Genomic DNA, 26,301 nt, shown 5'->3' on the forward strand with positions numbered 1-26,301 from the left:
TGATGACTTACTATAACTAAAACTAAAGGAAATCAATTCTGTATTACCTGAAAATGCATGTGTTAGGAATGAATTTGAATTAAATTAAGAGATTTTGTCCATTTACCCTAATTCTAGGGTCATTTATCCCACTTACCCCATTAAGTTTTTTAATTTTCCTTTACCCATGAAGACTCTAATAAGGTCTTCCCTAATACCCAATTATGTTTTTTTTTTTTGGGTGTATTCTTGATACTATTTTACTCTCACCCCTTTGTTACATAGAGAGAGAGAGAGAGAGAGACCACAGGAGACTTCGCAAGAGTCCTGTCATTGGCCACCGGATTCCGGTCACTAGCAGCCACCCACCGGACTTTTCTAAAAACCTCGCTGAAGGCCTTCAAAAAGGTCATCGAAGATCTCATAGATCGTTGAAAAGTTTTATTGCCGCCCAATAGACCTTTATTGCCGCCCAATAGACCTTTCGGTCGCCGGAATAGGAACTGCTTTCCTTAAAATTAGACAAATAAAACTTTGATTAAAGAAAAAAAAAAAAAAGGAGATTACATCAATTCAAAACGTCTATTGCTCCCCAATATACCTTTAACAGATCTGTACTGTCCCCCAATAAAACTTTCTTTTTTCTTTTTTCTTTCCTTCTGCCCCCATTTTACCAAAAAAAAAAACTTATTTGGGCACCCAGAAAATGCTCTAGGCACCCATGTCAAGTGTGGACCGTTTCTCGCCGGTGCTTTGGAGCTCCGACTCTGGCGTTGCAGCTCCGACCGAAGCTGCTTCGTCGTCTTTAGGTGTGGATGATGGTTCTTCAATCGGCGCAGCAGAAGGAAAAAAAAAAAGAGGTCAGATTGCCGAAATGGACCAGACGTGTTCGATGCTGACGTTAACCGCAAATCGACCAAACACAACAACAAGATCGCCAAAAGAGTTGCTCTTGGAAGTGCAATATCGGACTCGAGCCTCCAGCAGGTTTTGACCAAAAGAGAAAAGCACAGCTCGCACTTGATCAAGTAGAGGATCTTCTGTGGAGGAGAGAGAGAGACAGAGACAGAGACAGAGACAACGTGGAGGAGAGAGAGGGACATCGCCGGAAGAGAGAAAGAGATCGGGATGGGTGAGATGAGAGAGTGGCACTGGTTGTGGTTTTTTAATTAGGTCAAGGGCAGAATAGTCATTTCATTTTAAATTGAGTTAGTGGGAATAAAAAACTGTTGGTGGGTAAGTGGGAAAATTTTGGCTCATTTTGATGCTTTTGAGTCAAAGACCCATTAAATTAAAGAGTTTTTATCACCACTAGGGTCAAAACTTTTTTGCACCAGACAAAATGATACCCAACTTTCAAAAGTGATCAAAATGATACCTAAAGTTTTAAAAACAAATCAACTTGATACCTCGGTTTATGTTTTGTAACTTTTTGTTAAAATTGATCGCGTGTGGTGCGGTGTTTTGTAGGGTTATAATAGTAATTTACACAAAAACTGTTTTTCAATTATTTTTTATTTTACTTTGTTAATTCTCTTCTGGTTCTATCTCTACCTCTCTCTCTCTCTCTCTTCCCATTTTTCTTTGTTTCTTTAGAAGTTGGGAAACATCCAAATTTTATTTGTTTCTACGATCGATGGTAGAAATTGAAATTGAATAGAAGATTTTTTTAATTCTATAGAAGAAGAAGATTGGGTTATAGATGGTTGATGGCCCTTTGACCACAAATCCCTTCAATTTTTGGGCTTGATTTTGCATTTGATTTAACAAAGAAGTTAGGGGAAGAAAAAAAAAAACAGGTATCAAGTTGATTTGTTTTTAAAACTTTAGGTATCATTTTGATCACTTATGAAAGTTGGGTATCAAGTTGATTTGTTTTTAAAAATTTAGGTATTATTTTGTTCACTTTTGAAAGTCGGATATCATTATGTTCGATGCAAGAAAGTTTTAACCCCAGTGGTGATAAAAACTCTAAATTAAAACATGGGAACATGATGATGGAAAAAGTAAGATAAGCAAAACAAAGTTGTTGAGACACACCAGACATTAATTACCAGGAAAGAAACAACACACCATACCGTCCATACCAACATAATCCTGCAGCTCCAATTATTGAACCACCTATTATTACTTTCAAACACTTTTGTATCTTCAAATTCCTTATCATAAATTCACTTATTTTTGGAGATTAAACTCGATCTATAACATGAATCTATAGCTAAACTATTTATGCAACGCTGTATTTACATTCTTAGGACCACTGATTTCGATTAAGGCCAGACTATATGGGCATGGAGCTCAACAGAAAGGAGTACCATGGATATGGACCATATATATATTTATTTACCTTGGACGGTGATGTTGGTAGAGTTTGAGCGAGAGGATGTCCACCAAATCTTTTAGAGAAACATCTACCGGCTACTTGCGTTTGTTCATATACAGATTGCACAAACAACTTCCAAGGCCCATTTACCAATGAACATTTATTCAACCAATGCTTCAGCCTAAGAGGAGAAAACCCATGCCAAGGAAATTACAAATCAAAAGTAGTGAAATTAGATTATTTGACAATTAGAAAGTAATGACGTTTACCTTGGCTACTTGCTTATTGTTAAGGTAGAAATTGCACAAATATATAGCTTCCAAGTTTTGTTCTAGCAATCAACATCCATTCAACAAAAACTAAGACAAAGAAAACCCATGCCAAGAAAATCAAATACCCTTAAACCATTATATTTGGATTACTTAAGAAGCTGTTAACTTTTACCTAGATTTAGTTAAGAGACACTTCAACGAGTCAAAAGGGTACCTAGTTTCTTTTATGGTGTGTAAGACCGCCTGACAATCCATCCTGCCTTGAATTAGTTCAGCAAAATGTCAAGGAGGAGTTGTTGATCATTTAGTTGTTCAACAAATAAGCAACCAACATCTGTAAGTACAATACCCAAATGTTTATATATCCTTATATCATACTATCATGAGCGGTAAGAAGATAAGAAATGACCAGTATGAAATAGATATTAATATAACATACAAAAGTTGTAAGATTTGATCTGATGAAAAGAGAGAGCAGGATAAGGATCACTAACAGCTAACGCCATAGTCCCTAGCTAGCAATCTGTAATAGTTTTAAACACATATTAACAAGATAAAAATTTAGTGTCAGTGCCCAAACTCCAGTGCTAAGGCTAATTTGATACCCAAACTCTCAACTATACCAATGTGATACCTGAAGTCTTATTTTGATATCGACCTGATACCTCCATCCAATTTCCGTAACGGCACCATCAAATTGATGACATGGCAAGCACGTGGGGACAAAAAAAATTAAATGACCAATTTACCCTTTTCTTTTGTTAATTCATTTTTTCTTTATCTTCTTCTTCTTCTTCTTCATTTTCTTCTTCGACTTCCGGGATTTTGTTCTAGCTTCATATGGCAAGTACGTGAGATCAATAAATACTAGTCATTGCTGACGTCATGCTTATGTCACATTCCAATCCCAATTAGTGGGCCACAGCTTTCTGATCCAATTTTTTTAAAGGGGCATCTTTAGGGCTAAATTTAGCCCTTTATACTCACCTATAGCCCTAATTTTTAACACTTTGACCCTTAACTTGTTGGGTTGGAGACTTACGCCTCATCATTTAGCCCTTCGACCTTAAGCTCGCCTACCCATAGGGCTGAAGCCCTACCCGGCCCTTGCATTAGGGTGGGTCGGCCCTACCCTTTCTCAAATAGGATAGGGTAAGGGTCATGCAAATAAAGCCCGGCCCTACCCTACAGCCCGGCTCGTTTGAGGCCGTCAGGGCCAAGCCCGGCCTGACCCTTTAAGCCCGCCCAATTGAGCCCTAATAATTTTCTATTTTTAAATTTGTTTCTCTTTAGTCTATAACATACAACTTATCTCTTTTTTGTAATTGATTTTTCTAAGCTTTATTTTCTTTAATTTTTGTTTCCTTTGTTAAACAACAATTAATTTTGGGAGATTTAGAGAGATAGTTAATTGAATATAACCATCTTAACTAATATTTATAAATGTTATAACTTATAAGTTAAGTCCAATATATATATTTATATTAAATATGATCAACAAAAAATAATGAGTATTTTATTACCTATATAACCATTGAGCCACATTTTGAGATAAAAAAAATAAAAAAAATATATTTCTTTTTGTTAAACAAATTAAGGCCCATTTCGGCCCTATTCGGAAGGCCGGCCTGACCCGGCCCTAGTGGCTCGGGCCTTTGGGGCGGGTAAGGGTTAGCATATTTAAGCCCCGACCCGACCCTAAATTTTGTTGACTTTGACTAGGCCCGGCCCGGCCCGACCCTAAGCCCTAAAATTTAGGGTAGGGCCGGCCCTAGCCTGGCCCATGATGACCCCAAGTTGGAGTTGGATTGGGCTAAAAAAATGCCCCTCTAGCACTTTGTCTTCTTGGGTTGGAGGTGGCCTTAGGATGCAGATTGTGCAAAAAGATTCCAAATCCCATGTACCAGTTATATTCCAATCCGCGTCCATTCTGAAAAAAGCGTCAGCCTAAGAGAAGAAAACCCAAATATGCCATGGAAATTGTCAAACCTAATAAAAATGACAACTAGAAAGTGCTTCAACTGAAGCCCTTAAAGTATGGAATTGGATTATTGAACATGCTGATCAATAACATGTACCTAGTTTAGCTAAGGGCCACTTCAATCAGTTAAATGCATTCCAAATATCCTTTATGGTAAAAGACCTTGTGATGCATAATCCTGCATAGAGCGTGTTCATCAAATTCAGATTCATTTCACCAGCTAGAGGTAAATGGATCTCTGACAGTTCAACAAATTGGCAACCAGGGACTATATATAAGCATTGGATTGCAGTGAGAAGACCTAATGACTAAATAATAGTATTCTTATTGCACATAATGATGAATAACAAGCCTGAATAAGAGACAACAATGGGAAATCGACATGATTTGGGGATTACGGTATAAAGTGAAACTAAGAGACATCAATCCAAACCAAGTGCGTAGCGGCATTAAAATTCTTAACAAACCTTTCTAGAAGTGTTATTATTCTTTTCCAAGAATAGATTATGACAACGGCATGGGGAAGGAGTGGCCTAAAAATGAGATTAATTATTTAGGCTATATTTTTATCTTTTTTCTTTTTGAAAGACACAAGATCTTATGAAACCTACGGGTAATTTCTTGGGGTTTTATCATCTTTTTTTTTTTACGTCCACGGTGAATAGATTATAGTTGCCGAATTCCAATATAGAGTTAGGTTCAAAATTCCAATATAGAGATTTTGTTTATAAATTTTGATAAAAGTTATAATCATGTGCAAGTAATTTGACAAAGAAAGACTACTCTATTTCAATCATAAGAAAGTTGGAGTGCCCTTGACCCAAAGCACCAAAATGATCAAAAATTATCCCACTTACCCCAGCAACATATTTTTATTCCCTTTTATTCAATTTAAACTAAATTGACATTTTTACCCCCAATCTAATTAATAAACTATAGCACTGCCGCTCTCTCATCCCAATCTCTCTCTCCTCTCTCTTTGTCTTCCGCGCTAAAGAAATTTGGGTGGTCGGACTCGTGCGTGCTCCAAGTGCCCTTTGGCCAAAGATGGCCTCTTGGAGGGCCCACAGCATAGTCGTCGGCTTTCCAGAAGCTCCGGGAGGTTAGGGTTTGTTGTTCTTCGCGGCGGCTCCGGCAGTGTTCTCATCGTCGCTGCTGTCGAGCTCAACCGGGTCGGCAAGAGCTCCCTTCGTGATTACAGTCGCCGGTGTTATCTTCCTCAATCCTTTCCGGCAAGAGCTCAACAGGAAACGGTATAATTCACCAGTCTTAGTTCTCGACTGCATCTTCGGTTCAGAGCACTAGCATCTTCGATTACATACCAGCCCTTCCGATTCCGACCTCGACTGCATCTCCAGTTCCAAGCACCAGCATCTCCGATTACGTCATAATAGACCTTTATTGGGGGCAATAGAGGTTTATTACATCTCTATTGAGGGGCAATAGAGGCTTATAGGGGGATAAAAGTCTATTTGGGGGCAATAAAATTTTTCGAGGGCCTATGAGATCTCCGACAACCTCTTTAGGGACCTCCGGCGAGGTTTTCAAAGAAGTCCTTAAGGTGGCGGCCGGTGGCGGGAATCCAGCAACCGGTGACCGGACTCCGGCGCCTATGGCTTCTCTCTTCCATTCTCTCTCTCTCTCTCTCTCTCTCTCTCTCTCTGTAACAAAGGAGTGAGGCTAAAATAGTCTAAAATTTAAAAATAAAATAAAAACTTAATTATGTATTAGGGAAGAACTTATTAGAGTCTTTATAAGTAATGGGGAATTTAAAAAATTTAATGGGGTAAGTGGGATAAATGACCCTAGAATTAGGGTAAATGGACAAAAACTCAAAGTTGTATCTAATTCCTTAGAACATAGCAATGATAAGTACATCAAAAAGAGATGTTAAACAACTTGTTTAAAACAAGAGTGGATCACAAGCTAAAAAGAAAGACTATATATATCTTTTGTGACATTTCTATCAAGCTAGGAGATTTGGACGTAGAGTCGTCCAAATACTCACCTCCCATCAAAAGGATATGAAAATTTCGGCTTTAACTTTGAGAGATGGGAAAAGTTTATCTTAAAACCCAATTCAAAGATAAGATCCTTTACAAAGGGATAAATTTATTAGTTTTTTTTTTCTTCCTAGCAAACAAAGAAGAAGAAAAAATCTTTTAGTACACATATCGAGACGCAACTGGCTCCCAATTTTTTTTTTCTTTAATCGAAAATATAGAGCACTGCAGTAATATGACCAAACCCTGCATTGCCAGCATTGCCATGCCCGAAATACTGTATGAGGATAATGTCATTAATGTGTCCACATTTAATGTACTATCCAATACATTCACCAAAGATTTCCATGTCTTATATATAATTACCTATAATGCAATGCCAGCATTGTCATGCCCGAAATAATGTATGTGGATAATGTCATTAATGTGTCCACGTTTAATTATAGACTAACGTACCGTCCAATACATTCACCAAAGATCACTACTACCAAATTTCCGTTGAAGGTGATTCAAAGCTGGTCATTGACTGCATCAAGAAGATTCATGCTCCCACTTGGCGTTTGAGACCTTTGATTAGAGACATTCAAATTATCTCTTCCTTCTTTAAGGACATTAGTTTCTCTCACGTTCCTCGAGAGGCGAACTTCGTGGCAGATGCGGTTACTTTCCTAGGTCACCAAGCGTTTGAACCAACTATCTGGAGAAACAAACTTCCTCTCTCGGCTAGTTCTGCTTTCAGCTTAGATCAGTTACGATGTGGTGTTTCTAGAGATTTTAAGTTGCAGTATTTGTTTTCCTTCTAAAAAAAAAATCAGTCCATTACCTACCATACATTCACAGATTCATTCATTGCGACATTTGAGGGGGTGCTTGTTGGTCTCTACAGAAAAGTCTGTGTGAAGTTTTGAGTGGGACCCACCCACCTATTATCTGCTTCATATCAATCAAATCAACTGAAATTATTAGTGTGAGTTGAGGCCAAAATTATAAACATTTATCTGAAAATTAAATAATAATAATAATTCAAGATACTCATAAATCATCAAAATATCCAATTTATTACGGGGAGGGAGGGAGGGAGGCCAATACCTCTCCCAGTAAATATACGAACAAAAATTACAAGGGAACAAAAGCATAATACAACCAGAGAATATGAAAAGAAAAAATGTAGCTACTACCGCTCTGTTTTGCTCCTTGCTTTTCAAAGTGGTACTCTCTAGAAATTCCCAACATTCAAGGCTCTTTTGCTGAGGCTGATAATCAAAGCAAAGTCCACACATCAATACTTGTCCTCTTGGCTCCTTCTAAGCTGAGATGAAATACGAAGCAAAACTTCACAATAGCATAGAACATAAAAAGCTCATTTCACTTTGTTGGAGAGGAAAAATCTCACATTGGAAAAGTGACAAATAAAATATAACTTATAAGTGGGTGGGTCTTACCCAATTGTACCAAGGCCTTTTGTGATTAAAACCCAACACCTAACGGGTGGTTAAGTTGGGACAGTATCGGTACAATGGTGGGCCACGGGCCACGCTTGTCGTTGTTTAACATGGTATCAGAGCGGGTCCTTCTCCAATTGCGTCTCCATGTAGGCACGTATCATGAGCCCAAATTGAGGTTCCCTATATTGCCATTGAAATGACCAAGTGTCCAATGTGGGCCTTGGATTCTATCGACCAAGTCTCTGATATGAGACTTGTGTCCCAATTTCTAATGTGGAAATTGGACTAATTAATTTCACGTGCAGACCTAGAGTTAGGTTGCACGTGAGGGGGCGTGTTGGAGAGTAAAGATCTCACATTGGAAAAGTGACAAATAAAATATAACTTATAAGTGGGTGGGTCTCACTCAATTGTACCGGGGCCTTTTGTGATTAAAACCCAACATCTAACAGGTGGTTAAGTTGGGACAGTATCGGTACAATGGTGGGCCACGGGCCACGCTTGTTGCTGTTTAACACACTTATCACAACCGATAGAAATCGATTTCCATGTCTTATTATTATTATTATTATTATTATTTTGAGGTAGGACCAAACCGGCTGCCCTTAATGTATCACCATTAATGAAACCATATAATACAAAGGGGGGTCATAGTGCCTAAACCCCATATGACAATAAGCCTTACGAGAACGTCCTGAAAAAATATCAAGAGTCTCTACTAATCCTATGTATTCTAACACGCACCATTTAGCAAGGAATTAATGCACAATTGGCTGCTCCATTTACTTTACAATTTCGGCAATATATACTGGAAAGATAATGCTTACACAGAGCCATAATACAACTGTACTAGCTTTCTCACTATACTGCCACCGAAAAATAAATTCAGTGACACTTAGTTTTATCCTGCCACTAGGAGGCTGCGACCATTTGACAATGCAAGGAACTCGCAGCCGTCCTAAGCCAGACACAACACTCAAGGTGAGCAGATCGGGACAAAACTCACCTCGTCCTAGCAAAAGATTATAGCAACTTATTAACAGCATAAAGCCACCAACTACTAAAAAGTAAAAACAAATTAAAGCTTGAAAATAAAAAAACCAGCAACCAAGGGCCCAAATAGTAAACAAGACTACAAGGAGAAGTCTACCGCCCATGTTGCCTCTACAGAAAAACTGCCGCCGCACTGGTCTTCCGAGCGTGCCATCGCAAGATTTTCATGTCTTATAATGACCTATAATTACCTGATACATATATACTTCATATATTATTGCTCATCGATTTTTTCAATCGTCCTTGATCACTACTGTTTCATATTATATGAACACTAAACAATACCAGACTATGTATTTAATTTGGATCACTGTAACTACGTACATATATACAAGTTTCATCAAAAGATCAATATTGTCACGCCCCGAATTTCAAATAAAGAAATTCGAATATGAAACGTGATAACTTAACAAGCACAAAAAAAAAAACACTTAGGAAATTTTTCATTTAAACTAAGTAACAAAACAAACCAAGCTCACGAATGTCAATACCAACTTGTTCTTTAAAGTCACATATAATTACATTACAGAGAGTTTACAAATTAAACTGAATAACAATTTAATGAGTAAACACACCCACCGCACTCACTATATGGTGGAAGACCAAAATGAAAAGTATTTCTACATCCAAGTCACGAAAGCAACAAAGCTTTTGCTTCAATGATGGTTAATCATTACTTTGACCTGCACAATAACCCCTACACCATGGAATAGTGCACCGGGTTGAAACAATAAACCAAGTAAGCTTTTGCAAACTCGTGTGAGTAAACACAAATAACCACAAAACACCTTTCCGACTCAAGGACAACAAATCAACTCAATGATTATTTCAAAATCATATCTTTTTCTTTTTAAGGAAAACACAAGTCACCAGCGTGACAAACTAAAGCATTTGAAATCTCAACAACAAATCCAAGAAATCACTTTTCTTTCTCTCGACAGGAAGCATTTATCATAACAATGACATGATAAAGTATTTCTCAACACACTACGAGTGTCAACCACAATTGCACTCACAAATTAAACTAAACAAAAGCAGTAATCCCTGCATAGAAAATTAGTCCAGGAGATCACCAAAAAGCACACAATCCAGAACCATAGTAATCCCTGCATATAGTTTAGTTCAGGAGATTACATTAACATTAAACAAAAGAAATCATAGTAATCCCTTCATGTAGTTTAGTTTAGGCAGTTACATTGAAATCAAACATTAAAAGAGAAAAAGAAAAATAAATAAGGAAATCAAACAACTCATGCTAAAGCCAAGAAATCACCCTTTCAACTTAAGTGAAAACTCCCACAATTTAGTAAGAACCCAAGTTCCTCATGCACGATAAAAGAAATAAACCACATGAAACTCTCTTTTAAAAACGTGTACTCATGAATCGCAAGTAACCCACGTGTTACCTCCATGACATATAATGGCAGACAGACTAGAGCTCTAACTAAATCATAACCAATCACCCGGCCAAAGGCTTGGTATCCCAATATATTGGCCTCTGCCACTACTATGACACCAGATCCGTAGACCGGAAAGATTTAAAAAGTCTCACATGACTCGAAATATTACACTCAACTCAATCACCATTGTGACAATATGTCCTCAAACCGAAAACATTTTAAAAGTCTCACACGACTCAAAATGTTACACTCAACTCAAGGTATTCTTTCAACACAATATAAATAAAAAATTGCATGATATATTGCATCCCTAAAAAGAGTAAATGCTCAAACAGTAATCCTAATAAAATCACAATTATTATACTTCTCACAATGCCACACCATCAAGATATATATTTCACGTAAATACACACACACACACACATAGTCATTCACTCAGGAATGCCACTAATACCAACTATAGTCCACAATCACACAACTCAAGAAAAATTATTTTTATAATATAACCTCATTTTAACTTACATATGAACCACATACGATTAAGTTCATATAATTTAAAACAAATGTTTATTTCCAGAAAACAATTTCACAGTTAAACAAATAACTCCGAATAATAAAGTAACTCCGTTCATAAATGAATTTTGTGAGATTTACTCACCTCTAAATCTTGCTGCGTCTTCACACGCCACACGAGATAAAACTCAAAACCATCAACTCTGTTTAAAACGACTTCATTAAGCACCTAATTACATCAAGGCCATAACTCATCACAACACGAAGTACGAAAACTTTCAAAGTCCGAAACATGAACTCTAACAACAACTTAGGGTTTTGCCAATCGAGGCGAAGCCTCATCCAAGGTCTCCGGAATACTTCTAGGATCAATTTCACAAAATTATACAACAATCCAACGGTAGGATCCTTACGTATCGCAAACCGAGAAAATCAAAATAATCGAATTTATGGAAAACCTAGCATTCTTCAAATAATCACAACATGACCCCATAGTATATCAACATGCTCATATCGACAAGTAGGAGATAACTATGAAAATAGAACTCCAAAAATTGGTTGGACGCATTGCCACACGCCGTCGGCAATGGCTGAGCGTGGGCTCCACACGTTGTCGACAACCTCCAAATTAGGTCATGAAACCTATGCCAAAATGTTCTCAGCAACAAGCCCAACAATTTTCATAACTACCATGAAGTCAACCACGCATATTCACAGGAACACACACAATACACACACACACACACACATACATATATACATACATACATCATAGTAAAAGAATGAGAGCTACGTGAAAGAAACATCCAAAAATCTTGTTAAGTGTGACTTGAAAAAATCTTGATTAGTGTAAATGTCTTGTTAAGTGTACATGCAGAAATCCTGATTAGAGCATGTATAAAACTTGGTAAGTATGTACGCGAATGAGAGCTATGTGAAAAGAAACATGAATCTTGTTAAGTGTGATTTGTGAAAATGTTGGTTAGTGTAAATGTCTTGTTAAGTGTACATGCAGAAATCCTGATTAGAACATGTATAAATCTCAGTAAATACGTATAAATCTTGGTAAGTCACTCAGAAGTAAAAGTGGAAAGCAAGAAAATTGAAAGGACTAAACTTCATTAACTGAAAGATGACTTACAAATTCAAAACCTTAAATGCACATGCAAGGTTTGGAGAGTGTTTACAGATATTTAACTGATAATAGAAAGTAGATATAGACTAGGGATATTTTGCTCAGCACATGAGCTCCTAAGTTTACAATGTTTGCTGGAAGAAAAACCTGCCTCAAACTGAGGGTGTATCCCTTCTTATATAGGGTGAGGACGTAAGTAACATGCTGAGATTGACCAGGTTGTTTGAGAATTCACTATTCATGAATAGTATACTTCCTGACTGCATGCATTATTCAGTAGGGTCTTCACTTATTCTGAAACCTTCCTGCAGGTTATGGAGCTGAACTGGATTATATGAATATGATGAGGCTGCTGAAGATTGAGAATTATCACAAATCTAGTTCAGCTTCTTCTTCAGCAGCCTCATCTAGTCACACCCATCATCATGAATCTTGTTTAGCTTCATCTTCAGCAAAACTAAAGACGAAGATATGAGCAGATTACCAAGCTAGTTAAGACCCTTATGATTTCTAAATAGTGCCTCCAATCAGGCAAAACATTATTCATGTTCAGCTCAATCTTTAGCAGCCTCATCATATTCATATAATCCAGTTCAGCTCCATACGCTGCAGAAAAGTTTCAGAATAAGTGAAGACCCTATTGAATAATGCTTGCAATCAAGAAATATATTATTCAGCCTCATCATATTCATATAATCCAGTTCAGCTCCATACCCTGCAGAAAAGTTTCAAAATAAGTGAAGACCCTACTGAATAATGCATGCAATCAAGAAATGTATTATTCATGAATACTTTATTCTCAAATAAGCTGGCCAATCTCAGCATGTTAGTTACGTCATCATCCTATATAAGAAAGGATACCTCCACCCTCAGTTTGAGGTAGGTTTTTCTTCCAGCAAACATTGTAAACTTAGGAGCTCATGTGCTGAGCAAAATATCCCTAGTCTACATCTGCTTTCTTTTACCAGATAGCTAGATCTCTGTAAACACTCTCCAAACCTTTCATATTCATTCAAGGTTTCAAATTTGTAAGTCATCTTTCAGTTAATGAAGTTTAGTCCTTTCAATTTTCTTGCTTCCCAATTTTACTTCTGAGTGACTTACCAAGATTTATACATGCTCTAACTAGAATTTCTGAATATACACTTAACAAGACATTTACATTAATAAAGATTTTTACAAGTCACACTTAACAAGATTTCTGCATGTTTCTTTTCATGTAGTTTTCATTCTCGTACATACTTACCAAGATTTATACATGCTCTAATAAGGATTTATGCATGTACACTTAACAAGACATTTACAGTAAAGAAGACTTTTACAAGTCACACTTTAACAAGATTTCTGCATGTTTCTTTTCACTTAGCTCTCATAATTCTTTCACTATGGTATATGTGTGCGTGTGTGTGTGTATATATATATATATATATATTTTATAGACAGTTAGATGTGTGTTGCTAGTTGCTACTATGAAATACAACCATATATATATATATATATATTTTTTTTTTTTTATTTTTTTTTTCAGCTGAAATTGAAGTAGAAGAGCACAAATGCTCCCTATATCTCCTTCATTTTAACAGGAAAAAAAAAAGTACACAAGAGAATGGGGGACAAAGCACCTTACCCTTGAAAAAGAAAACGAAAAACTAAAGCTAACTAAACCAAGGAACCAACACACACATAAAAAAAGAATATATATATATATATATATATATATATATATATATATATATAATTCATGCCCTCTCACTTGCACAGAGGGTGATTATAAATTCAGTAAAGCAGTGCCCTCTCACTGCCAGCTGTTGCCAGCTGTTGCCAGCCTGATTTGGGTCAACTAGACTACTTTTTGGTCAACACTTAAACCAAGTCTTGTATTTTTTATTTTTTAATTGGGTATGAACTAAGTCGGTTAGCTTGCTCATCTTTATTACAATTTACAAATTAATTCATGAAGCCATTTTTCAGCCTTTGAGAGAGACTCATTGCTTCTCATTTTATACCTCGGAGTTCTAACTGCCTCCTGTGTCTGTGTAGCTAGGCAAGCTTTTAGCACATATATATTCTTCTCTGCTTCTTGTTCGTTCTTACAATTTATCAATGACTGAAAATATCGATGATATTTTCGTTTTTTTAAGGTGTGAATATATCTTTTATTTATTAAGAGAATTTCGTCCGAATTTCTCGAAATATCACTAAATAAAGGAGATATCGGTGTATTCTCGGAGCTTTCCGGAAACTTCCAACGTCAACTCTCATTCTCGCATGCAACGCCAAGTCAGCGACCCCACGACCTGATTCCAAGTTTCCAACTGAATTTCAAAGCAAAAAACCAAATTGGATGTTTTGCCATCTCTGCTATACCTGCAGATGTTTTATATGTGCAACATTGTGATATATATTTTTTGCCATACGAATCTAAAAACTTAGGTTAATGTCCAATCAATAACTAACCTTACAACAATCAATTACTATATTGAATTCTATTTACCAAATGTTCAAAATTTTTATAGCAACGTTTCAAATTTTAACTTCTATAAATAGCTCAAAATTTCATTCATTCCTTACACTGAAGGAAACTACAAGTTTCTCTTTTTCACTTCTTTCCCCTACTACATCTTCTTCACTCCAAAATTTTGGTAAGTAATTAGTAAATATTATTAATTATTTGGTTCTTGTTGTTTATTTTATTGTTCTAATTAATGACATTTACTACTTTAATATTTGGTATCTTAATACATTCCTACATTATATAGGAGATTAGTAAAGTATTGAGATATTAACAAAATAAAGCGTGATAGTCTAGCCTTCCATTGGGTTTCCAGCCATAAAAAAAAATTAGATGTTTATTTCAAAAATTTTAAGAGTTGTCGGTGATTCAGTATTTACTGTTTCATATTAAATTATTACAACTCACTGTATAATAATGTTTATTCAATGTTTTCCTTTCATATATAGTAGATCATTGATAAAAAAAAAATTCAAATTTCCATCATTTTTCTTGATTATTTACTGAAATTGATATTTCGGTCAAAATTTTCGTTTTCGGGACCATCAATATTTGGATCATTGCAATTTATTAATTTCTTTGTTGTTAATTAAACAGGACCAGCATGGAGTCCTTGCCTGAAGCTCTACCAAGTGCACCAGATCAGTTTGTGAGCAACAACGGGCTGAGTACTGATGAATATTTCCTTGAGAAAATTATTTCGACGATCAAGAAGCAGCAAAATGAGGAAGCATTTTACGTGCTGGATTTAGATGTTGTCATCAACCTCATGGAAACCTGGAAACGTAACCTTCCGATGGTCCAACCCTTTTACGCTGTTAAATGCAATCCACACCCGGATCTCCTCGCCAGCTTGGTGGCTCATGGCTCAAGTTTCGATTGTGCAAGTCAATCTGAGATTGAGTCCATTTTGGCTCTTGGAGTTTCTCCGGATCGCATAATCTATGCAAATCCCTGTAAAGCTAGCTCTCACATCAAGTACGCTGCCAAAGTTGGTGTTAACCTAATGACTTTCGACTCGGTATATGAAGTTGAAAAGATACAAAAATGCCATCCCAAATGTTCTTTACTTATCCGCATTAAAGCTCCGGACGAAAGTGGGTGCATGTGGACTACGAGTTCCAAGTTCGGTGCTCTCCCTGAAGAAGTGTCCTCGCTTCTCCAAGCCGCTCAAACTGTAGGACTCGAAGTTGCTGGGGTGTCATTTCACATAGGGAGTAAGTCCCACAATTCTCAAGCGTACAAAACAGCTATAGAGGCAGCTAAGGCGGTTTTTCAGGAGGCAGCCAGGCTCTGCATGGCTCCCATGTATGTGTTGAACATTGGTGGCGGCTTTGTGTCTGAGCCATCATTCTTTGAAGCTGCAGCATCAGCCGTGAAAACCGCTGTGGAGACATATTTTTCAGAGGAAGAGCGACGCAGCTTAACAGTGATAGCCGAGCCAGGTCGGTTTTTTGTAGAGACAGCTTTCACGCTTGTCACCAACATCATCGGGAAGCGTGTGAGAGGGGAGGTCAGACACTACTGGATCAACGAAGGGTTTTATGGGTCCATGATGCGTGCGGACCCTAGAACCCTACTTGAATCGTGCATTGCTCTGAAATGCATGTCCAATAACAGTGATGGCAACAAGAAGAATCCAGTCATAATGGTACGCGGCAAAAGAACTGGTAGTGCTCGCACTTATATTTCGACTGTGTTTGGTCCAACGTGTGATCCGGTTGACAAGGTGTTGGGGGGTGAGCAGCTACCAGAACTTGAGGTGAATGATTGGCTGGTGTTTCAGAATATGGGTGCTTATACGTCGGCGTGTAGCAACAAATTTAATGGTTTTGGCTCAAGCAAGATCACCTACCTTACTAACTAATCTATCGGTGACTCATGAGATTGCATTATGTACCCTATGTACTATATCAACAAGCATATGAACTCACGCTCACATGTGCCAATCACCTTTTTCGTTTTCTGTATGTATCTTTTATGTATTAAGTTTGAATTTGATATTTTTGTGTGGAAGAATTAAGTTTGGTATCACATATAGTAATAGGCCTTTGGGCCCGGCCCGTTCCTAGCGGCTTGGAGTGGGTCGGGCCGGGCCTTACTACATTTTTAAAAACTAACGGACCGAGCTGGACCGGGCTTCATTGTAAATCGTAAGATCCAAGACCGTCCATATAAGGCGGGCCTTGCGAGCTTTTTCAGGCCGGGCCGGACTTTATTTACAAAGAAATCTTTAAAGATGCTATTTTTTCTAAGGGGTTTGAAACCTAGCATAATTGGGAGGCTCATCCCCACGCCCGGTTGAATTCATTGAAATTAAAAGACGGAAAATATGAAGTGTAGGGAATGGAGGACTATACCAAAAGTCCAAAACCATTCACAATTACAACTTAGAACAAAAGTAGATTATTAATACAACTTCAATCTATATCTACTTAGGCATATTGTCTTCCATTCTACGATTGTCCCTCTTCTTTGCACCAGACTTGGCAACATTGAGGCATTTGTGAACAACACTCAACCTTGCAAGGGCTACATGCTTTAGATCTGCCACCTGCAATGAGAAATCTAAAATTAAGAACAAAGCCTAAATTGAAGATGGAGAAGATGAAGAACAATGAGAGGGAACATAGGAAACTGGTAATGGTTTTTCTCTGGGTAATCTTTACAAAGTTGACTTACTACCTACAGTAAAGGATAGGATTCCTATTCCTTTAAAAAAAAAAAAAAAAAGAGGATAGGATTCCTATTTATACTAGCTTGATATTATCACTTTGACCTTTGATCATCTCTATTGATTTTACCTATACTCTTAACAATAAGAAGGTTAGCTAGTAGAGTATGAAATGCATAATAGACAATGTCAACTTAGCCACCTGGTTTATATAAGTAAAAGGCAGTTCAGCTCTAATAACATATTCAACAAGTTCTTTACGTCCAACATTCTTATCGTAAACAAAAGTAGTTAATGTTGGGAAAGCATCAGCTGTCCCGAAATACGGTGTGCCAATTTTGTCCCTCCACTAAGTCTTTGACACTTGTTTTTAATTTAACAAATTCTTAGCTTCACCCCTAGGGTGAATGAGCATATTTACCCCATGGTCTATTAATATACTTTTAGTTAATAAATTCATAATCCAACAGTCCATATCTTAAATCAGTCTTTAAAAATCATCTCTATAGAAAATCAATCGAATCGAAAATCATTTAGTTATCTAATTGAATCAAACAAATGGATGGTTCTAACAACATTTACTACTATTATGATGAACCATCCATATATTACATAAAAATGAATAACTAAAAGGTCTTCAAAAAAGCATCAGTATGGAAAGGCGCTCTCTAGGGTTTCTCTCTGCAAGCCTTGATGTTGCGTGGTAGATGACGGGGACAACGACATGTTTGAAGCTCGCTGATCGTGCAAGGTGGGTGAATAACCTGCTGCTCGGGTCGCGCCTACTTTGGTGTTGAGGTTTCTGGATCGGGGGTGCTTGAATCTCGAGTATTGATTAACACGCAGGGATCCTTTGATCATTTTGGGTCACACACCGGCTCTGGGATTGAGGACTCAAAGTCGGAGGTGTGCGGTTGTTGTCTCAGCGGCAATGTATTGACCGGGTTGCTGGAGGATGTGCTTGAAGGCGGCGTGTTCTCTTGATCGGCGACGGATCTAGTTGGGTTGTCGGGTTCCTTCGACTGTGGTTGAGGTTGTCTTCTAAGTTAGACCCAAGGCAGGCTCCTTGTTCTTATGGTAAAGAGTCGCTAGCGGCCGCCAGAGAGGTGAAAGGAGAGGGCTTATTCCCTGAAGGATCCGACCCTGCCAACTTGGTGGTAGGGATGTAGGGTTTGGGCAATGGGCTTTAGGTCGTTGCCTTTTTGGGCTACAGAATGTAGTTTGATGAACTGGGTCTAGATGGTCCAGTTCCCCTTTTCCCTTTCACTTAGGTTGGGTATGGTTTGGGCTTTTTGGGAGGTGGTCTATCCTGCTTATAGTTCTACATTTATTCCTAGCATGTTGTTGTGGATATGTTGTCTGTTGCGACGTATACCAAGAGGATCTTAGGCGTCAAGATGTTCAAGACAATAGTTCCATGTTAGGCAATGTAGGGTTAGGGAGTTTTTTAAATTATGTACTTTGTTTCCTGCATTTCCTTAAGGATTTTAGTGTTTTTGGAGTTTTCGTTATGAATTTTAGTCACTTGAGCATCGATTTGTAACCTCTCATGCTTGACCGAGTGCAGTCGTATGATTTTACATCAATGGATCACTCTTCCATTGCCCTCAACAACAAAAAAAGGTCTTCAATTTGATTGGTTTTTTACATAGCTAAATCTTTGTATAATTGTATTACATTATACAATATGAATGGTTAGATTAGAAAATTAAAAAGTTATTATTCATTAATCGTAAGAGATGATGAATATGCTCATTCACCCAAGGGGTGAACTTAAGAATTGTCCAAATAATAATTAGCATTCCATTTAGCTGGAGGATGGTCTCTGATAGAATGATTTGGAAGCTGGCAAGAGACGGTAAATTTTCAGTTAAAACTGCTTATCGTAAATCATTCTATACTTCTTTGAATCGTAGCCCTTTTGAATTACCTGTGGGTGGTGATTTTTGGAAAAAGTTGTGGAACGTGAATATTCCAAGTTCAGCAAAAATTCATATATGGAGGGCTTGTCATGACATTATTCCTTCTCTTGAGAGACTAGCCTCCAGAAGAATTCAGTTAGAGTAACAATTGTGTTCCTTGTGTGAAGTTAATTGTGAAACGACGTTACACTTATGTAGGGACTGCCCTTTCTCTAAGCTAGTGATACAAAGCAATGAAGTGCTGAAACATGCTTGTTATAACCCTCAGGCAGAACAGTTTGATTTGATTAAATGGTTGGAATTCTGTGCTAAGGAATTATTTTCGAAGAGTTGTGGAGATCTCATTTATCTTCTTTGGGGGATCTGGAAGGAGAGGAACAATAGAGTTTGGGAACAAAAGAAAAGTGAGGCTTGCGATGTGTTGATCAAAGCTATGTCAAGGCTGCAAGAATACCGATTTCATAACTTGAAACGGACCAGTATTGCTACTCGAAGTTACAGAGCAGAGAGGTGGGTTGCTCCTCCAATTGGTTTGCTTAAAATAAATGTTGATGGTGCTTTTAATCATGTAACCATAAGGAGGGGAGCAGGTTTTGTGATTCGTGATTCTCATAGGGTTATGCTTGCGGGTGGATGTTGTCCTCTGAGTGGCTTGATATCTCGTGAGCATGCTGAGATTTTGGCTTGTAAAATGGCTGTAGAATTTGCTGTGGACCATGCCTATTTACCTGCAATGCTGAAAATTGACGCTATGGAAGTACAGCGTCAACTAAACCCCCATGCAGTTAGTAATACTTCTGCTTTGGGGCGTCTTTCTGAAGACCTTGGACTTGTCTTGGAGTCACATATCAATCTGAGAGTGAATCATATTGGAAGGAAGGAAAATTTAGTGGCTCACCTATTAGCTGTGCATGCTAATACTCTTGTGCAGGCTTGTTTTTATTTTTCTACCCCTGTTTTTCTTCAAGCTGCAGTTGCAGCTGAATTCTCTCATTTGTAAACTCTTTTAATTCAATAAAAGGCTGACCTCCTTCCCTAAAAAAAAAAAAAAAATTGTCCAGATAATGATAAGGGGCTGTGACCACTTACCCAATTTTAGACTCAAAATTGCCCACTTACTCCACAAAGAGTTTTTTAACCCCATCTACCCAATTTAATATTTAAGTACAGTTTTGCCCTTAACTCAATTATTTAATTACATATGCATCTCCTAGTCTCTCTCATCCCCCATTCCCCGATATGCTCTTTCTCTATCATCCCCCATTCTCTCTCTCTCTCTCTCTCTCTCTCTCTCTCTCTCTCTCTCTCTCTCTCTCTCTCTCCCCCTCTCTGTGGCAGCGTGCTGGGCGTGCGCAGGCGGGGTGGCGCTGGGATGGGCAGGCGTTGGGTTGCACAAGACATGGGTGTGTCGTGGTGCGCAGGCGGCGGGGCAGGCCTGCCGGATTCTGCAGCGATCTGTGTTGGGATCTGCGGGTTGGCCGGTGCAGGTGTGCTGGCCGCGTAGGTATGAGGACGATGGAACCCGCGCTGGCTGCGTAGGTATGAGGACGATGGAATGCTGCTGTGCGAGCAGGAGAGGGACTAGGCACGGGTGGAGGCTAGATCAAAGGCTGGGAGGCTCCGGTGAGGAGGCTGGATCGAAGGCCGGAATGCAGGCGATTGGGATCGGTGCTGCAAGTGGTTGGTGCTGCAGACTCCGGTGAAGGGGAGGCGGTGGAGACGAAGGACGATCTGGTGAGTAGGCCGCTGGGAAGAATTTTTTTTAATTATTATTTATATATATATATATATATATATATATATAATTGAACATCAACTCTTTTTTTTTGAAATAGTTGATGCCTCAAAGTATTGCTATTCAGTTCAGTTTTTTGGCAAGGAATAGCATTTTTTTTTTTTGAATGTCTATTGGATTGGAGGCCAATGATCTACTATCTGTTCAACAATGTGAGTAATCTGACATTGCAATGTAATTGTGGGGTTTGTTTGATGGTCTACTGGGGGGCAGTAGACACATTATTGGCCCCCAGTAGACTTTGAAATGAGGGACAAGGATCACTATAGTGTGGTGTTTTGATAAGTGACCTGTTGTTTCTGTGTATTAAAGTCAAATTATCTGTGAATCCTACAAAATGGTGCATTTTTGGTGGTCTATTGGGGTGGGGGGGCAGTAGAGACATTGGACTTTGTATTGGAGGCCAATGATCTACTATCTGATCAATAATGCAATAATATGATTCTTGTGGGGCAATAATATGCATATTAATTGATCAATTGTGCCTGTAATGTATTCATTTTGGTTTTGGGAGATTATGCAATTCACTGAGAGGGTAATAATATGATTATTGGGAGGTAATAATATGATTACTGGAGGGGGGTAATATGGTTACTAGGTATTATTAGGGGGCAATAAATTCAGACGCCGGAATCCAGTCACCAGCCACTGGTCACCGGAGCACAGCAAGGTGGAGGATGACTTTTCTCTCTAAGTAAGAAAGAAGGAGAGGGCAAAAAAGTCCCAAAAATAAATAAAAAGAATAAAAAAAGAATTAATTGGGTAAAGAGGAAATAATCCCTTAGAGTGTTTTGGGTAAATGAGGTTAAAAAACTGTTAGTGGATCAAGTGGGCAAATTTTAAGCTAAAATTGGATAAATGATCGTTTCCCCTAATAATAAAGACTCATAAATGTTGGAGTCTTCAATCAAATTTCACTAAAAAAAAAGTCCTCAACCAAATCATTAGGGTTATTAAGAGCAACTCTAACAAATTCCCTATATTTTGATTTTTCTTTACTTTAGGGGAAAATAAGCCTCTTTTGCTCAAAGGTATGGCCTATTCTAAAGATCACTAATAGATGCAAGTGCAACCAAGTTGGAAACGTCTCATCCAGACGCACATAATTTCACAGTATTCATTTATATAGATTATAAACTCTAGGTCTCAAATCTAGGCTTCCAACAATGTTTTGGCACACCCAATTTGGATACAGTTGATGTGCTCCCAAAACTGTTTTGGTTTTTCTGGCCATTTAATAAGTAATCGTTGGATATTTGAGAATAAAGCTGTAGTTGCAGTTTAAATACTAGCAAGTTTCATGGAATCCAATTGGGGAGTGTTTCAAGCCATTTGATGGCAAATTCCTTGAAGAGTGAGACTCGGTGACTTTCTATTTTGTGATCATGTGTTCATAATTATTAAAGATTACTCAAAGTCGGGAGGAAATCCGTTGTCCCGATTAATCCTATCCCAATTCTGTCCCTTCACTCTTACTGCAATATATCCATCAAGTTAACAGGGTTACCACCGTTATGTTAAATATTTATCAATTTACTTTTAATTTTTTTTAAAGAAAATTAATTTATTTTTTTAATGAAATAAAGGTTATTGATTATTATTATTATTATTATTGAATCATAAAGATTATTGATTATTAAAGAACAACCGAACCAGATTATGTGTTCAGCTCTACCTCTTCCTCTTCTTACCTATCAGTAATTTTCTTCTTTTCTTCCTTCTCTAAACCTCTGCAACAAACCTAGCACCCTTCTACCTCTTCCTCTTTCTTATCTATCCTCGTATTTTTATTCTCTTCTTCTTTCTCTAAACCTATGCAACAAACCCATCACCCTTAACTAAGTTTGAAGGAAAAATATCTCGCCGTTCCTTTTTGCTCTCATATCCAATTGTCTTTTCTTCGTCATCTTTCCTTTGAAAGTCAAATCCTTTCAAAACTCAAACTTCATTTACAGAATCGTCTTTATACCAATATCACCAACCCAATTTTCATCATTTTTTTTTCCTCACCGCCAGACCCACTGTATTAATTGTTTGTAGAATCAATTTTGTCAACCCCTTCTGCCCTCTTTTCTTTATTTTTTTTTTCTCACAACCATAATCAGATAATTGTGAAATTGGTTTGGGTGGTGAGCCAGTAGACGAATAATTTTTACTAGGAGTTTAGCATAAGAAGTGTTTGCATGAACAAGAGCGTGACATGTGACAGCATGTTGACGCGTCAACTAACACCATCAAAATAGTCCGCAAGAGGTTCACAAATAACCCTTTAGATTATGTGTAAAAATAGAATGGTATTCTTTGTGTAGAACGGTCTCGGTTTTAATTTATCTAAGGAATAGGCTGTGTACAAATGAGTTGTAGGTCTTCAAAGCAACTGATGAGCATTTCGGTTGGACCATGGCACCACAATTATCTTTAGAAGCATAGGAGAAAGTCATGGCGTCACTATTGGAATCAAAAGATGTAGGAAGCCGCAGAAGGATGGCGGCAGTGTCGGTGGTGGACTGGCGTTGGACAGCTACGACGACAGCATCAAGGTGTGCTGCCGTGGTTTGAGTTCCTCCTTAAATCATCTTTTGATTCTTGCTTGTCGCTCAAAAGAAAGGCTGTCAGTGTGAAGTTTTTAGTAGACAGATCATCATATCACAACCAGGATGACGTAATTTGTCGTGCAAAGCCAATATGTGTCAGAATTCCATAAGTCATCTCTTATGACATTGTTGAATTCAATAGCTTGAATAGTGGTAACATAGAGTCCACTAGAGAGACACATAAGCTTCTCAAAGATGCGTTTACATTCGCAATCATTAGAGGTAATGCAAATTAGTTTCCATATTCACAATGCGTTTCCGCATGAAATCCATTGACTTGATATGTCGAGGAGTGTAGAGAGCTTTTTGTGACAGTCATTATGGTGCCAATGAGCAAAGCAAATTGGACAATTCCACAGTCTTTAATCAATTTTGATGAGCCTGCCATAGTTGTCACATAGGAATGTGTATGCAACATCTAAAAATAGTTGCCATGGTGAAATGTGCGTAGTCATACGATCCGTGAGACAATGTAGTTCTTTAGAGTCCATTCCTAAAAGCTCAAATAGATTTGAGAGATAGAATAAAAACTGAAATTTTATTCATTAAAGCCAACGATTACATCAAAGTTTCTTACTAGAAGCCTAATCCAAATAACTAATGCAAACAATGGTAGTCACTCAACTTCTTTCAGCAACTCCAAAATAAACACGACTAGGTAAGAAATGATAGATGTCGATGGAGCGAGGCTCACTTAAGTACTACTAATCTCAACTTCTTGCCTTAACAACACATCTACCTAAAATGAGCCTATTCAAAGACAAGCTAGAAATCGAAGGCAACAATAAGACTATGGCAAGTGTCATTACAATCATCTTGAAAATAAAAGGATGTAATCAAAATCGATGACTTCTATGCAGTTTGACATTGGCAGAGTAAAAAATCTACAACCTTCAGCTCGACATTTTGATCTTAATGTTTTGCGTGATAAGCTTTTCTTGCTTCCTTTCAAGCTATGTAGGTAGTAGCTGTTAGATCAGATACATGACATATCATTGTCAATGACCAGTCGCTTTACATTGGAAACACACTTTATGATTAAAACTAAGTTTATGGCTGATCTTATCGTGATTAAGGGGCAAAATGTGAGTGTATATTACGAGCCCTATGGCCAGTGGCGGCCCCACCATTGCCTGTTGTGGTGGCGATCCTTCTCTTTCCACAACTACCTCCACGACTGCATATCCGCTTGATTGTTTTGGCAGTTTTCTTCCTGAGTAGAGCGATTAGATGGACCAAAACGTCTTAGATTTAGGGTTTCGCTCGCAACGACCCCCCTTTGGTGTGCCATTATTATCTTTTTTTACAAGAAGGTGGAGAGAGTTTTCTCAATCAATTCCTCATCTTTAACATTTTAATTACAGGATCACATCATAGATCTAATGCTGAGGATTTTCGAATAATACTCAAGTACTGACTTATAGTCTGTGAGGCGGAGATTTTGTCATCTGTTAAGCAATTTGGAAGTTGGGAGTCTCAGATATTCCAAAAAAGTTCTTCAAGCGCAGCCCATAGATTCCTTGGGTTATTTCTAACCATATACTCGAGTAATGTCCATAGTGAAGCAGAATCGAGTTTGTGCAAGTTTGATATCCTGAAAAGGGAAAACAAGAACAAATTAGTTTTGGACCCTAAAACGCTTCCACAAAAATAAAGTAAATTTCTAAGCATAAATCGCTACAAAGAAATTAATTTTCAAGAGTTTTGGATTAGACCGAAACAATGATGTTTAATGATCACTCGATCGTTTATGATATCTCCACGAACAATTTGTTTGGAGTCGCATGAACCCCAGAGTTCAACTCAATTATCCCACGCACTGTTCTAAAACTCAGCCGCCCAGGTCACCTAGGAGCTGGGCGATGCCTCTCTGCCTCGACTAATGCCAAATCGATGGCTCTAGGCGTTCTGGTTTTAGGCGGTTGCTTGGAGGGTCTAGGCGGCTGGGCAGTAAGCGCTGGGCGTTTTTTTTTTTGGCTTCTCAATACGGCCGAAAACTTGTCAAAAACTGAAAAACCCAGAAAGACGAATACTTTCATCGTTTGTGTGAGACAGAGAGAGAGAGAGAGAGAGAGATTAGAAGTACGAATAGTCTCACTATGTGTGAGAGAGGAAGAGAAAAAGATTGGAAATGGAAGATACTCGCTCAAGCCTATTCCGACCTCCAACTTCAAAGATTTCAGCTTGCCGTTAAGACTGGATTAGTTTGGGGCAGCAAACTATTGTCGGATTGAAGAGAGCGGTATCAGAAAGTGAGAGTTTTCTTCATCTTCTTCAGTGTTTGTTTAGAGAATGGTACTCTCACTGTCAGAGAGAGAGAGTGATTGGTTGTAGACTTGTAGGTAGAAGACGAAGACTTGACTTGTCTTCAAGAGCAGTCCCAACTCCCAAGTCCCAAGAGCACATGAACCATTAGAAGATGAAGACTTGATTAGTCTTTAGAGAGAGAGAGAGAGAGAGAGAGATATTGTAGGCAGGAGCCCACTTACCAATTTTTTTTATGATAAGATTTGTAATAGTTATAGATAACTGTCAAGCATTCTAACAACTATTATGAGTAAGTGAACTATTATAATAATTAATAGTAATTTTAGTATTTAGAGTGTGATTAAATAATTATGCAATTAAATTATTAAGAGTAAGTGAACTATTTTATTCATTTGTATTTATTATAAAAACAATTTAATCAAATTAAAAATA

The 26,301-nt window shown here is 37.8% G+C and overlaps 1 protein-coding gene across 1 annotated transcript; it reads left to right on the forward strand.

Moving 5' to 3' along the window:
• The first annotated feature begins 14,596 nt into the window (after positions 1 to 14,596).
• LOC112179727 (ornithine decarboxylase) lies at positions 14,597 to 16,647 on the forward strand. The gene is made up of 2 exons (XM_024318202.2): positions 14,597 to 14,746; positions 15,214 to 16,647. The coding sequence occupies exon 2, from the start codon at positions 15,221 to 15,223 to the stop codon at positions 16,481 to 16,483; it is 1,263 nt and encodes a 420-aa protein (XP_024173970.1). The 5' UTR covers positions 14,597 to 14,746; positions 15,214 to 15,220; the 3' UTR covers positions 16,484 to 16,647.
• Positions 16,648 to 26,301: the final 9,654 nt, after the last annotated feature.

Source organism: Rosa chinensis, chromosome 7 (assembly GCF_002994745.2).
Source record: "Rosa chinensis cultivar Old Blush chromosome 7, RchiOBHm-V2, whole genome shotgun sequence".
Classification (NCBI taxonomy): domain Eukaryota; kingdom Viridiplantae; phylum Streptophyta; class Magnoliopsida; order Rosales; family Rosaceae; genus Rosa; species Rosa chinensis.

Coding starts and splice junctions, on each gene's coding strand:
- LOC112179727 (XM_024318202.2), top strand. CDS start 15,221: ATGGAGTCCTTGCCTGAAGCTCTACCAAGTGCACCAGATCAGTTTGTG.